At 38.8% G+C, this 12,667-nt stretch overlaps 2 protein-coding genes across 3 annotated transcripts in view; one reads left to right on the top strand and one right to left on the bottom strand.

Annotated features, from left to right (window-relative positions):
• Positions 1–746: 746 nt before the first annotated feature.
• The window catches only part of LOC147852039 (large ribosomal subunit protein eL36z-like), a 26,057-nt gene continuing 14,136 nt past the window's right edge, over positions 747–12,667 (bottom strand). The window contains exons 2-4 of the mRNA XM_087333949.1: positions 2,345–2,473; positions 1,642–1,841; positions 747–901 (exon numbers count right to left, since the gene is read on the bottom strand). Coding sequence (XP_087190075.1) covers positions 871–901; positions 1,642–1,841; positions 2,345–2,446 — 333 coding nt within the window. The 5' untranslated portion in view covers positions 2,447–2,473 and the 3' untranslated portion in view covers positions 747–870. The remainder of the gene's footprint in view (positions 902–1,641; positions 1,842–2,344; positions 2,474–12,667) is intronic.
• Positions 5,433–11,247, top strand: LOC147852042 (uncharacterized). 2 transcript variants are annotated; one of them, XM_087333942.1, is made up of 2 exons: positions 5,433–5,558; positions 9,612–11,247. In XM_087333942.1, the coding sequence occupies exons 1-2, from the start codon at positions 5,508–5,510 to the stop codon at positions 11,235–11,237; spliced, it is 1,677 nt and encodes a 558-aa protein (XP_087190068.1). In that variant the 5' UTR covers positions 5,433–5,507; the 3' UTR covers positions 11,238–11,247. The 2 variants fall into 2 exon arrangements, with proteins under 2 accessions (XP_087190068.1, XP_087190069.1); XM_087333943.1 differs by having other exon boundaries at positions 5,489–5,565.

Genomic DNA, 12,667 nt, shown 5'->3' with positions numbered 1-12,667 from the left:
CATTTCACAGATATATATATTTCCTTTATAATTATTTCACTAGATCTACAACTGATTAGATGCATTGCATCCATGAGGTAGCATTATCCAATTTCTCAAAGACCACTTACAGATTGACATTTACCAGGATTAAATTTTTAATTTTAAATGGCATCATTGAGGTCCTTTAGTCTAGGACTTTATTTTAATTTTGAGAACATTATTAGTTAACAGCATTAAAAAAGCATAACACCAAACTCTCTGAGATTACAATAATTGTTGTGGATTTAACTTCCTAGCATTTCAAATTCATCCATTTGACCCGCCAGCAAGGTACTATTCTAGCTTAAGATCACAATCATAAAAGTACTGGACATTATACTATAATTCAACAAATTTGGACATTGTTCCTACGTAATTCAAGGAAAGATAGCATGACGTTGAAGTTTCAGGATGTGGACATAAAATAACACTACAAGAGGCGAAAAAATGGCACTTCAACCTTAACTTGACCGTTTCCATGTGATGAAGAATTTCATAAAATAGGCTATTGAGACATCAAATTAACATTTCCCATACACAATCCATTACAATTGACTATAAGCCAAACATATTAGGTAAGTTCTTCTAAGATTTGCAGTCTTAGTAAGGAAATACTTTGGTTATCAAATATAGACATAAACTAAAGTCATCTCACTAAGATGATAAATACAAAATCTGGACACTTCAAAGCTTGAAATGGATCTTCACACAAGAGAATGCATGTATTGAGCAAAAAAAGTTAAATCCTCATTAAGATGATCAAACTAAACAGAATTACAGAGGCTGAAATGTGTACTACAGTTCTCATCAATAATGAAACAGAATGTGTTAACTAGATAGAAATCCATTCTATTTCTTTTTCTCAGCAACTCCAGCAGACCTACAGGAAGGTCAAGAAGGTGAGTTCAAACAAAAAAAGTATATAAAGAATAGGTGGTGTTAATTATGAAAGAGCACGAATCTAATGGCTTTCTACTAGAAGATACAATTTCATATGTACATGAACCTTCCACGTGCATTGGAATTTAGACAAACGCATGGCTACCAATGAAAATGTGAAGATAAAACATAATACAAGGAAAAATGTGTCATTTCATAAAAACAAATGCAAATTGTGGAAGCAAAAACATTTCGGTTGACAGCTAACACAGCACAAACAGATAAATGAAAGGTTACTTGACCATAAGCACTCTTTTTATATCTTCTAGTTAGAATGTGTGCAATCCATATCACAACAAAGGAATCTCCACAAAAACATGTCCACTTTCAGAATTTCATAGCGCTAATGAAATAGGACTCCACAGATTTATGCATTTCTTTTTCCAATTAACATACAGATTCATATTTATAAGAATGTGTGCAATTAATGAACAGAATGTGTTGCTTTCCATGAGGAGTTTACCCTAGAAAATGCAAACATTGAATGAAAATATTCAATGAAAGACGTACACATACTGAAGAGAGTGCATACTTTGTACGAAAACATGCACATCTAGTGAAGAAAACAGATACTTCCATAGATATGCATGCATAAAGAAGACGACAAAAAACTTGACATAAAAACGCATGCATTGTAATAAATCAAAATCAAATCTTGAAGGGTGATGATGAATGGCATACCTCATCTTGCGTAGTGCAGACGACATCTCCTCACGTTTCTTCTTAGCACGAAGATGTGTCCCTAACCTTCTCTTGGCTACCTTGAGAGCTCTCTTGTCCTTTCCAACCTTGAGAAGCTCAGTGATACGCTTCTCATAGGGAGCAAATCCTACTACTTCACGGATCAATTTCCTCACAAAGGAAGTTCTCTTTCCAAGCTTCTGTTTGCAGGAACGAGAAAAATGAACTAATTTTGAGAAACTGGCGCAAAATTATGAACGAAGCAACAAATTCAGAAACTAGCACAATTATGAAGCTAACATCTCGTAAACGACCGCGAAAGATTCGCATTGAGAAGCTTAACCAACCGTGAAACGGAACAACACAAATCTCAAAACTGAGAGAGTGTGGTTTCTAGACGTTTAAATGAAGACAAACCGTGAGCTGAAAGACAGATAGATAAGACTGAGGAAAGGAAGCAAATGCGGGGTGAAAACCATTTAGAAACATACAAAATCTGACGGAGAAACGTAGAATAAACAATAGAGAATCGAAGCTCCTTGGAGGAACGGAGGATGTAAACGAGCAGAGATAGCATAAAATAAGGCGAAATCTTTAAACAGAAACACACAAATTGAGACCGAAGCAAAGCGCGGAGGTGTGAAAAAAAAAAAGGAATAACAAAAAGGAACGGGGAAAAGAAGAGAAGAGGAGTTTTCGTTACCCCCTTGGATGCAGAAGGACGTGCAGGAAGCTCTCTCTTGGTGACGACATGGCCTCTGTTGAGGCCTGCGGCGATGCCACTCTTCGGAGCAGAAGGCGCCATCGCTAGCCACTTGAAGCTGTTCTTTTGGTGGAGGAAAGCAGAAGGCGAAAGGAAAAAGAACAAAAGCCTCCAAGAAAAGAAAACCCTAAAATCCCATCTGATTTGTTTTATAGCCCCTTCAGTTTACATTACTACTACTACTTAGAAGTTAGAAGCAAAGACATACATATATGTATGTAGATATGGTGGTTCTGGTGACAATGTGATGATACACGGACAAGGGTTCTGGACAGACAAACAGACGCCTTCGATTTGTCCAGCCTTTCTGATCCGGTCTCGCTTCACTATCCAACAAGTGGTCTCCTTCAGTTTACATTACTCCTACTACCCAGCTCCATGATCGGGAAAGAAATCACATTTGATTTCTTTTTTATACCCCTTAGAGTTTATATTACTACTGCTCAAAAGCAAGCAGTTGTGGTGGTTCTGGTGACGATATAATACACGACAAGGGGTCTCGACTGATGTCGAGCCTTTCTGGTCCAGTTCAGCTCCATTCTCCGACAAGTGGTCTTGTTCGACCCCCGACAGATGCCTTTGAGTGTCAAGCCTTTCTGGACCGATCTAGCTCCATTGTCTGACAATGGTCTTGCTCGACACCATGTATTGCTTTGGTTCTCAGGTCTCAACATTGGGATTCCCAGTCCATCATATGTCTCTCGTCATCCTCAAGCCCTCAATTGCAACTCGCATTATTGGTTGGGATCCATGGTTTGTTGATCCTTGATGCTTAGGTGCATGAACATTAGGCAAATCAAATTTCCATTTGTCCCCCAACATCTGTAGTGGTTCTCATGACGATGTGATACATGACAAGGGGTCTGGACAGACATATGCCTTCGATGTGTCGATCTTTTCTAGTTCGATCTGACTCCATTGTCGAATAAGTGGTCTCATTCGACACCACGTATTTTTTCGGCTCCCGGTCTCGACATTGAGATCCTTGATCCATCATACGTCTCCTGTCGTCCGCGATCCCTCGGGTGCAACTTGCATCAAAGGGTGCGAATGGTTGGGATCCATGGTCTGTAGGTCCTCGATGCCTATAGGGCCTCAAGGGTGCATGAAGGTTAGGAGGGTCAAATTTCCATTTGTCTACGAACCCCCGATTGCAACTTCACATGGGCGGTGTGAGTGGTTGATACAAGTTAAACCATAGTAGGTTTCAAAAATCTTATATCCTACATTTAGGCCCTTGAAGGGTTAATAACACGTTTTTTTAAATCCAATGAATAGGGGATTTTGAGATGAGAACTATTTTTGTACACATACAACTTAATCAATCGTTTGCGAGCTATTTGGGAGGCGATGACTTGTGGATATTGGATAGCTAGTGGGTGTGAAAAAACAAGGAGGTTGTAGTGTGTAAAATTGTATAAGTTTAAGTAGTTGTATGATTAATTGAAGGTGCTAGCGAGCATTGGTCAAAGCACCGATGAATATTTTAAGAAATCTAGACCAGAAGATAGTTACTCACCAAGACTAATAAAAATGACAGTTGAATGGCTCACAACTATTACAACATGGTTTTTATTATAGAAAGTGATTATCACCTTAATCCCAAAATGTGTATATAATAGATCTTCTCTTGTCTCTTTCGTATATTTGCATGTAATGTTATGATTACTTTTGTGTAGGCATTTGATGCAAGTAACGTGAAGCTATAGACAATAAGAACGTTTCCTCCTCGAGGGCAAGTTCAAATGCACAATAAAGTTTTGAGGTTTCGGGTTCAATGTAGAATGTTTCTCAAGGGGTCCTTGTCTCCTCTTACACGATGAATAAAGTATGAAACCTTTAAAGTACACAATATTCCACTAATTTTCAGGTATATCAATGATATAGCAACTTGCCAAGGCCAATAAAAATGACGCCCAAAGGGAGGACACTTGTAATAATAGAATATAATAATACAAGGTTATTATCATCTTTATCCAGATTTGTGATTATATATTTTCTCATCTCTTTCTTATATGTGCATGTAAGCGTTATGATTACTTTGGTGTAGGCATTATGATGCAAGTAACAGGAAGATACGTTCCTTACGAAGGTTTCCTACTTGTGGTTGGGTTTTGATTACATGCAAGACGTGCACAATAAAGATTTGGAGTAATTCGTTGTAAAATGGCCCTTAAAGTATCCTCGCCTCCTCTTAAACGACAATTGAAGTAAGAAAACATTGAAGAACACGATCTTTCTCAATGAAGACCCATGATTCCCACATAATGGCAATCGCGGATTCTTGTTGTTGGCCCATGTCACGATGTTTGTCAATCGAGGATTCCCACTTTTGACGCATGGTCAATTGTTGTTGGTCTTCGTTGTCAATGTTGTGATTTTTTGTCTAGGTATGTCGATATACCTTGTCAACGATTCTCCAATCTTCGAGTCTTGCACAAACAATGATCAATGATATATATCAATTATCAGCATGCTTGAAAGTTTTATTGCCTTAAGCCGAAAAAGGAATGCCATGGAACATATTTCTTTTGCTTCAAACAAAGTGGAGAATAGTAGGCATGGATTTGTTTCTTGTCGAATATCCATAATGGTTTCAAAGATAATCAATATAGTGTGAAATCAATAAGGTTGCCCAATGGAGACCAAGAGGTAATGGGTTCAACCCACATTCTAGAAGATGGCATCTAGTAAATTAAGAGGATATATCAATTGAGTAATAGAGAGTTGAGGAAATTTGGTTTCGAACCTAAGACATAGATAGTGCTATAGTAGGTGTAATAACAACTTAGCACTAGGGTAAGTAAGGTAATCATGAAAAGAGAGAGACAGAGAACAAAGGAAATTTGAACAAATTGCAGATATAGGCCTCTCTATTTGTAATTTGTTCAAAATTCCTTTAGGTCTATCTCAAACGCCTCTTCTCAAGTGGAGGTCATGAGTTCGAATCCCCCCAAAACAACTAGAAGACGTTAATATTTCTTTCTTTCTCTCTCTCTCTCTCTCTCTCTCTACGCATTTGGTTTCGTCGCCGTCCTGCGAAGCTTCCATAGTCGCCGTTTTCTGTCGCCTCGTCTCGCATGATCCCGCTTCCTCTCAAACGATGGGGACCTCCATGCCTCCCAACCAGGAGGAACTCTTCAAGATCATCGGAGTAAGCTGTCTCTCTCTTCCTCTCTCTAACTATTTCTTTTGTTCCTATTCTATGCGAGTTTTGTTTACATTCCAGAAACTCTAGGGTTTCTCGTTGTTGATTTCTTTGGAGCTCTTCTTTATCGTTTATTGTGTAAATCAAGTAACCGCCTTTTCTCTTCGATTTAAAGTCGTTATCTGAAAATCTTTGCCTATTTTGTGTTGCTTCTCGAGCTCTTCTTATGCAGGGGTTTTTGTTCAGCCTTATTCAAGAAACATTTTTGGGTATAAGTTTCAAGATTGTGAGTGTTTTATGTCAGTTTCAAGGTAAATCCTTTGCAGAAACTTTAGGGTCTCATTTTGGCGTTTTCTTGGAGTTGTTCTTCAGCTTTTCTTGTATTAATTCATTCAAGCGAAGGATGTTGTCCTTAATTTCGAGTCTTTAGCTGTAAATCTTGGCTCTCTCGTGATGTTTTTTTTTGAGTTCGTCTTCAGTGCTTCACTTGGGAAACGTGTTTTTTTGTATCAATTTCAAGAACTTTGAAGAGATGTCTAGGACTTTCTGGTGATATTTTTGTGTATTACTCTTGAGCATTTATTGTCTAACTTCATATATATTTTGTATCAATTTCAAGTCCTTATTACTCAACCTCAGCCTTTGCATGATGTGCTTTGAGAAGCATTTCTTGCTTTTAGGTTAGAGGAATAGTTTTGATTCTCTTATTGCGTGTAGGTTTCTTTGGACTGACATTTGTCCAGGAGTTGGAGGCACCATAAAATGGAAATAGGAAAATATTGTAATCTTTTCATCCTAGAAATTTAGGAAGAAAGTGCGTGGTGTCTTCTTGAGTGCCTCATGTCGATTGTTTGGTATCCCATTAGCCTCTTTCCTCCAATCCTGAAATCCAGTTCTTGTTTTCTGCTATCCCCAATAGAAAATAAGTGTTATTATATGTTTACTTGCCATTTGAAAGTTGCATTCATGTCCTTTCATAATATTTAGCCTTACGATTAGTGCTAACTATATCATCACTGTTCATGAGTTTAGTCGCCATTATTACATCACTAATCACTGTATTACGGCACAAATGACCTCATTAATCACAGATCTATTTACAAAAGCAATAAATTAGGATAGACATTGTTGTAATCAATAAGTTTCCAATTAAGTTGTAATAGAATATGCAAGTTCTCTAGTTGCATCTCTAATAGTGAGTTGATTGATTTGTGGAGGCATAAGCTCCAAAAGATTAAAAATATGCCTGAAGTGTATGGAGCAAATCACATTTTTAACAAAGTGCATAAGGTGGTTGTTGAAGTCTAGGGAAAACTGTGGCTACTGTTCCATTGGTTTTCCCTTTCTCATTAGGTCCTCTTGCGTATGTTTGATGGTTAATCCAAATTATAGTATTTGGAATGGGGGATAATGAGAAAGAGAGAGGAAGAGAAAGAACATGAGAGTGAGAATATCGAGAGAGCACAATTTTACATCAACATAACTCCATCAATTTAGTGCAATCATAGACATGATGAATGATTCAATGCAAGAGTACGAGAATATGAACTTAGAATGTGAGATGAAAGATCATATATATAATTCTATTGCCTTACGCATATCATGCTCCTTTTTCTCTCTTCCAGTGGTAAGCACCAATTAGAGCCGAATTTACTTTTCCTTGATCAAGTAGGTTTGACATGAGCTATATGTGTAAGCTTTATAGCTCTTGACGTCGAACCATAAGTGTGGGCAGCTAGCTTATTGCACAATTGATCGACACGAACGTGGAACTTGTTAACGTCTAACATTACATGATCCAACTCTTTTTGAAGAGCAACATGCTCTTGTCGGTCCTTGACTATTTGGGCCTCTAGTTGAGCATCTCAATGCTTTGCCTCATCAACAAATTTAGCCTCTATCTCTCATACTTGATTCTCCAAAATGGAAAGATTTCATACCATCCTCCTAAGGTCGTGGTAAATCTTCTTGTAGAGTGTGACGAAATTCATCCATATGAATGAATGAATTCACCCTCTGAAGGTCGTGGTAAATCAAAGTATCTATTTGGGGATTGTGCAGGCTCCACAGGGCATAGCAGCAACAATAAATTTTCATGACCTCTTCAAAGTTTCCCATAATCTACCGCAGCACCAGAGGCCAGCTTCCACAGTGCCACCATCTCCAAGTTGTTCCATCAATAATTCTACTGCTGCTGTGAATCTTTTCTGCTGCTCACCCTTGGGCCTGTTTCAAATTCACAGCAATTTTGCTATCTGCTTTTCCACCCAATGCTTTGGCTTCACTTCAACATTGCTCATCTTCATTTCCAATTATACTTGCTGTTCCATATCTGCGCAGACGCCTAGTACATAAGAAGGATCTTCTTTGGTGGCACTATTCCCGAACATTGCATCTACGCCTTAGGTTCACCTGCCATAGTGCATTGTGGCATAGGAAGACTAGTGATACCACGTCAAATATAATCCTACTTCCACATTATTACTATCCACGTGGCCACCATTCACCTTACTATTTTCAGGATCCTATGAGCATTTTTTCTGAGGCAATTCAAATGCTGGAAACATGGATAAAACATCAAGTTCATTTTTGACATGTGATCCATCATTATGAACAACAATATCACTCTCTTGTGCAGGAAGCATTTGTTCATCGCGGAAGCTTGACTAGAGGTGCGAATAATTGAGGATCTACAAGTGAAAGCTGCTCTTCAAAAAGAGTTGGATTGTGTCATGTTGGTTGCTAACAAATTCTGGGTTTGTGCCAATCAATTGCGCAATAAGCTAGCTGCTGACACTTTTGTTGCTCAAGAGCTCCAAAACTTACACAAATAGCTCATCTCAAACTTACTTGATCAAGGAATTGTGAATTTGCGTCTCGTTGGTGCTTACCACTAGGAAATGCCAGTTTTAAACTCCGTGTGGGACATTGATCTACCTAAATATATTAAATAGAGGGAGAGTCGATGGGGTACATGCCTCTTGGCACCTCTCCTAACTACACGTTTTCACATCTCTCTTTCTCTACCTATAGAGAAGAGAGAAACATGAGCATGATATGATCTAAAGTGTAAGATCTTTAGTCTCACATTCTATGTTCATATTCTCATATTCTCGCATTGAATAATTCATAATGTCTATGATTGCACCAGATTGGTGGAGTTATGTTGATGTTTAAATTGCTCTCTCTCTCTCTCTCTGTTCTCGCCCTCACTCATTTTTCATTGCTTCCTCTCTCTTTCTCTTTATTCCCTGTTACATCTAAAATAATTTGGACTAATGCAAGAGGACCTTTTGAGGAAGGGGAAAACCAATGGACCAGTAGCCACAGTTTTCCCCAGACTTCAACAGTGATATCTTTAGATATAGAAACCAATGCCCCTGCTAAGAAAGGCACATGTTTTATCATGAGCTGATGTGTTTCTGTAAGATCTTTAGTCTCACATTCTATGTTCATATTCTCATATTCTCGCATTGAATAATTCATAATGTCTATGATTGCACCAGATTGGTGGAGTTATGTTGATGTTTAAATTGCTCTCTCTCTCTCTCTCTCTGTTCTCGCCCTCACTCATTTTTCATTGCTTCCTCTCTCTTTCTCTTTATTCCCTGTTACATCTAAAATAATTTGGACTAATGCAAGAGGACCTTTTGAGGAAGGGGAAAACCAATGGACCAGTAGCCACAGTTTTCCCCAGACTTCAACAGTGATATCTTTAGATATAGAAACCAATGCCCCTGCTAAGAAAGGCACATGTTTTATCATGAGCTGATGTGTTTCTGGAAGGAAATGAAATGGTATACCATTGCATTTATCTATAATTTAAAAGTGCTTTGTATTGAACTTTAGACCTTACTGGTTCACTGTATTGAAGGATTTCTGAATGGTGTGAAACTCGGAAGGATTTCCTAATGGGGTAATCAAAACAGATTGCAGTAATAATGGCTCTTGGCAGTAGTATATAAGAAAGGAATCGAACTCAACTCCCTATTATATGCACATATAGGTAACTAAAATCTCTCACTAATAAAATAACTCTCTCTCTCTCTCTCTCCACAGATGACTGAGAGCAGGAGGATTGAATTTGAGGAGCTTCATCCAAGAAGATGCAAGGCTCTGCAACTTCCATGGCCATCTCTGCCCAGAGGTTCTATGCTCTCTGTTTCTGTGTTGGATGCCCCTGCATCAGGCTTTTGTGCCCCTTCCACGCCTTTTGCTACCATTCTGGTTCCCCTAGGACGAGAAGATGATTGGATCTTCTGTACCCCTAATGGCCTTTGGGATCTCCTTTTCTCTGCATCTGTCTTTCGGCTTGTCATACTTATCAGAACAAACCCTAAAGGTGATATTGACGATAATGTCTGTGGTCATGCTGATGATTGCAATGGTGATGTTCTTGTCAACAATGGGAATATCCATGGTCATAGTCACATCGACAATGATGGTGATGGTGGCGATAGTAACGTTCATATGGATGATGTTGATGGTCATACCAATGACAAGAATGATTGCGGTGTGAGTTTCAAGCAAGAAATTCTTCCCCTCTTGCATTGTCTCTTTCCATGGAGGCGTTTTCCTGATGGCCCACCCAGTGATCCTTTTGTGACATATGAAGATGGTGTACGAGATCGTTCTGTTGTGGAAATAAAGTATTCTCCTGCTCTTGGTGAAATTCTTGTTGAGGACATAGAACTTGATGAAGAGACCATACTGTCATCCAATGTCAGAGTCCAAATAAACCGTATTCTTCTTCGTAGAAGAATGCGGTTCCGAAACATGCCAAACCTTATCCAAACTGAGGTTCCTATTATTGTTTATAAAGATGGGAATCCGGAGCCAAATTGTAGCCTCAAAGATGTCAAAGTTGAAAGAAATAATCCACATTCTATTCAAAGAGCTCTTGAGGTGAGACCTGATCACTCGGAAATTGTCCACAAGTATCTTCCATCCATTATAGCTGGTCTTATCCTTGCTTCTCCAAGCTTGGAGGCATGTATATTATCCAGAAATAGGGTTAGGGTTCTCTCGATAGGGCTCGGTGGAGGGGCCTTACCAATCTTCTTACAAAGGAAGTTTGGATTTCATGTGTTGGCTGTTGATACAGATGAGACTGTTGTTGATCTTGCTAGGCGACATTTTGGATTAGAAGAAGACGATCATCTACAAGTGAAAATTCAAGATGGTGTTGATGTTGTTGTTGGCATTGCTAAGCGAGTCATTGGTAGTGGTACTTTGACAGTGGAAGATCTAAACAAATGGAGACAATTGAATGTAGATACAGGGGGATGCATTTGTGTGGATAGCTCAAGGGAAGATGATGAGGTTGATGCTCGGGTGCATGTAATTGTGCTTGATGTTGATGCTGGACATGCATGTCTTGGATTGCTCTCTCCCCATTCTAGCTTTTTGACCAGAATATTTTTATTTGGGGCACGTATTGCATTGCATGTTGGCGGTGTGTTGGTCATGAATGTTATTCCGCGAGATGATTACAATCTTAAAATTGTCACTGATGCGTTGCATGAATTTTTTGATGGAATATATCAAATTCGTCATGATGCAAATCATGTGCTATTTGCGCTTGCCTCAAAGGTTGGGGACTTAGATTTGGGGTGTAGCTTTGCTACCAAAGTAATGCAAGTTGTGGATACTGAGTTGCTTGATCGAATTGAAGAGGTTGCTTGATAAATCTATTGCACACTCTTATTCACATGTTGTGTTACGTAGGTATCTTATAAACGTGGCATACTTCATTGTATTTTTAATCATTTTGATTTTGGATATAGGGGAGATTCTTATTGCTGCTCTTATGCTGATATGGGAAGATTTTAGAATAATTAATACTTAATGAAATGAATGCTTATTATTATATGACTTGTGTTGAAGCATTCAAATCAAAATATAATTGTTGAGATGCACTGATGGAGTTCCCACAAAGACTGTGTATGAGATAATGAAATGGACATGGTAAATGAGAAATTATATGAGGGCTTTGGCATGCAAACAAAAACAGTCCAACAAGGTATCCATTTTTAAATAGTGGAAAACAACAAAAGATGCAAAGACAAATACTTGACATAAAGAGTACACAATCAAGAAAACAGAGGTTAATATATTGCTAGCCTAGTGACAAAGCGCATGGTAGCTCTAGCTCATGCCCTAAGGGAGCAGATACAAACCACTATCATCATCAATATGACCATTAATATTGCAGACATGAGGTGGGCTGTAGTTCGAGGAGCAAAGTGGTAACGAAGACATGGCAGGGTTGTAGAAGGCTGAGCCAAGGGCATCCAACACAGAAACAAAAAGTATAGAACCTCTGGGTAGTGATGGCCATGGATGCTTAGTTCGAGGAGCAAAGTGGTAACGAAGACATGGCAGGGTTGTAGAAGGCTGAGCCAAGGGCATCCAACACAAACAAAAAGTATAGAACCTCTGGGTAGTGATGGCCATGGATGCTTAGTTCGAGGAGCAAAGTGGTAACGAAGACATGGCAGGGTTGTAGAAGGCTGAGCCAAGGGCATCCAACACAGAAACAAAAAGTATAGAACCTCTGGGTAGTGATGGCCATGGATGCTTAGTTCGAGGAGCAAAGTGGTAACGAAGACATGGCAGGGTTGTAGAAGGCTGAGCCAAGGGCATCCAACACAGAAACAAAAAGTATAGAACCTCTGGGTAGTGATGGCCATGGATGCTACAAAGCTATGCATTTTTCTTGATGAAGCTCCTTAAATTTAGTCCTCTTACTCACAATCGAATGTGGAGAGAAAAGAAAGAAAGAAAATTATATTCATGAGATGAAAATGATAACAGTTTTGGGTTATTTCATGTTATCTATATCGAAACAAGAATAAAATCTTGAGATTTCCCAAATATCTATCAAAATGATCTAAATGAAATGAATAACTAATATGTATGGGATGACTGGTGTTGAGGGTACATGTTATCCAAGGTTTGTTGGTGTGGTGGAGCAAGGCTATATGACGAAGTTCACGAAGTGCATTTGAGTGTCCTCAGGTGAACCAGGCATAGTGAGCATGAAGTGGATAACTAACATGTATGGGAGGAGGGGACATGCTATCCAAGGTTGAGAACCTTAGTACATACATACA

This window comes from Azolla caroliniana, unplaced genomic scaffold (assembly GCF_043228905.1).
Source record: "Azolla caroliniana isolate FFs.n. ecotype wild unplaced genomic scaffold, voAzoCaro1.0.p SCAF_18, whole genome shotgun sequence".
Classification (NCBI taxonomy): domain Eukaryota; kingdom Viridiplantae; phylum Streptophyta; class Polypodiopsida; order Salviniales; family Salviniaceae; genus Azolla; species Azolla caroliniana.
The sequence above is the reverse complement of the archived record's forward strand: the minus strand, read 5'-3'. Positions and strand labels throughout refer to the sequence as shown.

Coding starts and splice junctions, on each gene's coding strand:
- LOC147852042 (XM_087333942.1), top strand. CDS start 5,508: ATGGGGACCTCCATGCCTCCCAACCAGGAGGAACTCTTCAAGATCATC. Junction 5,559..9,611: donor AACTCTTCAAGATCATCGGA/GTAAGCTGTCTC, acceptor CTCTCTCCACAG/ATGACTGAGAGCAGGAGGAT.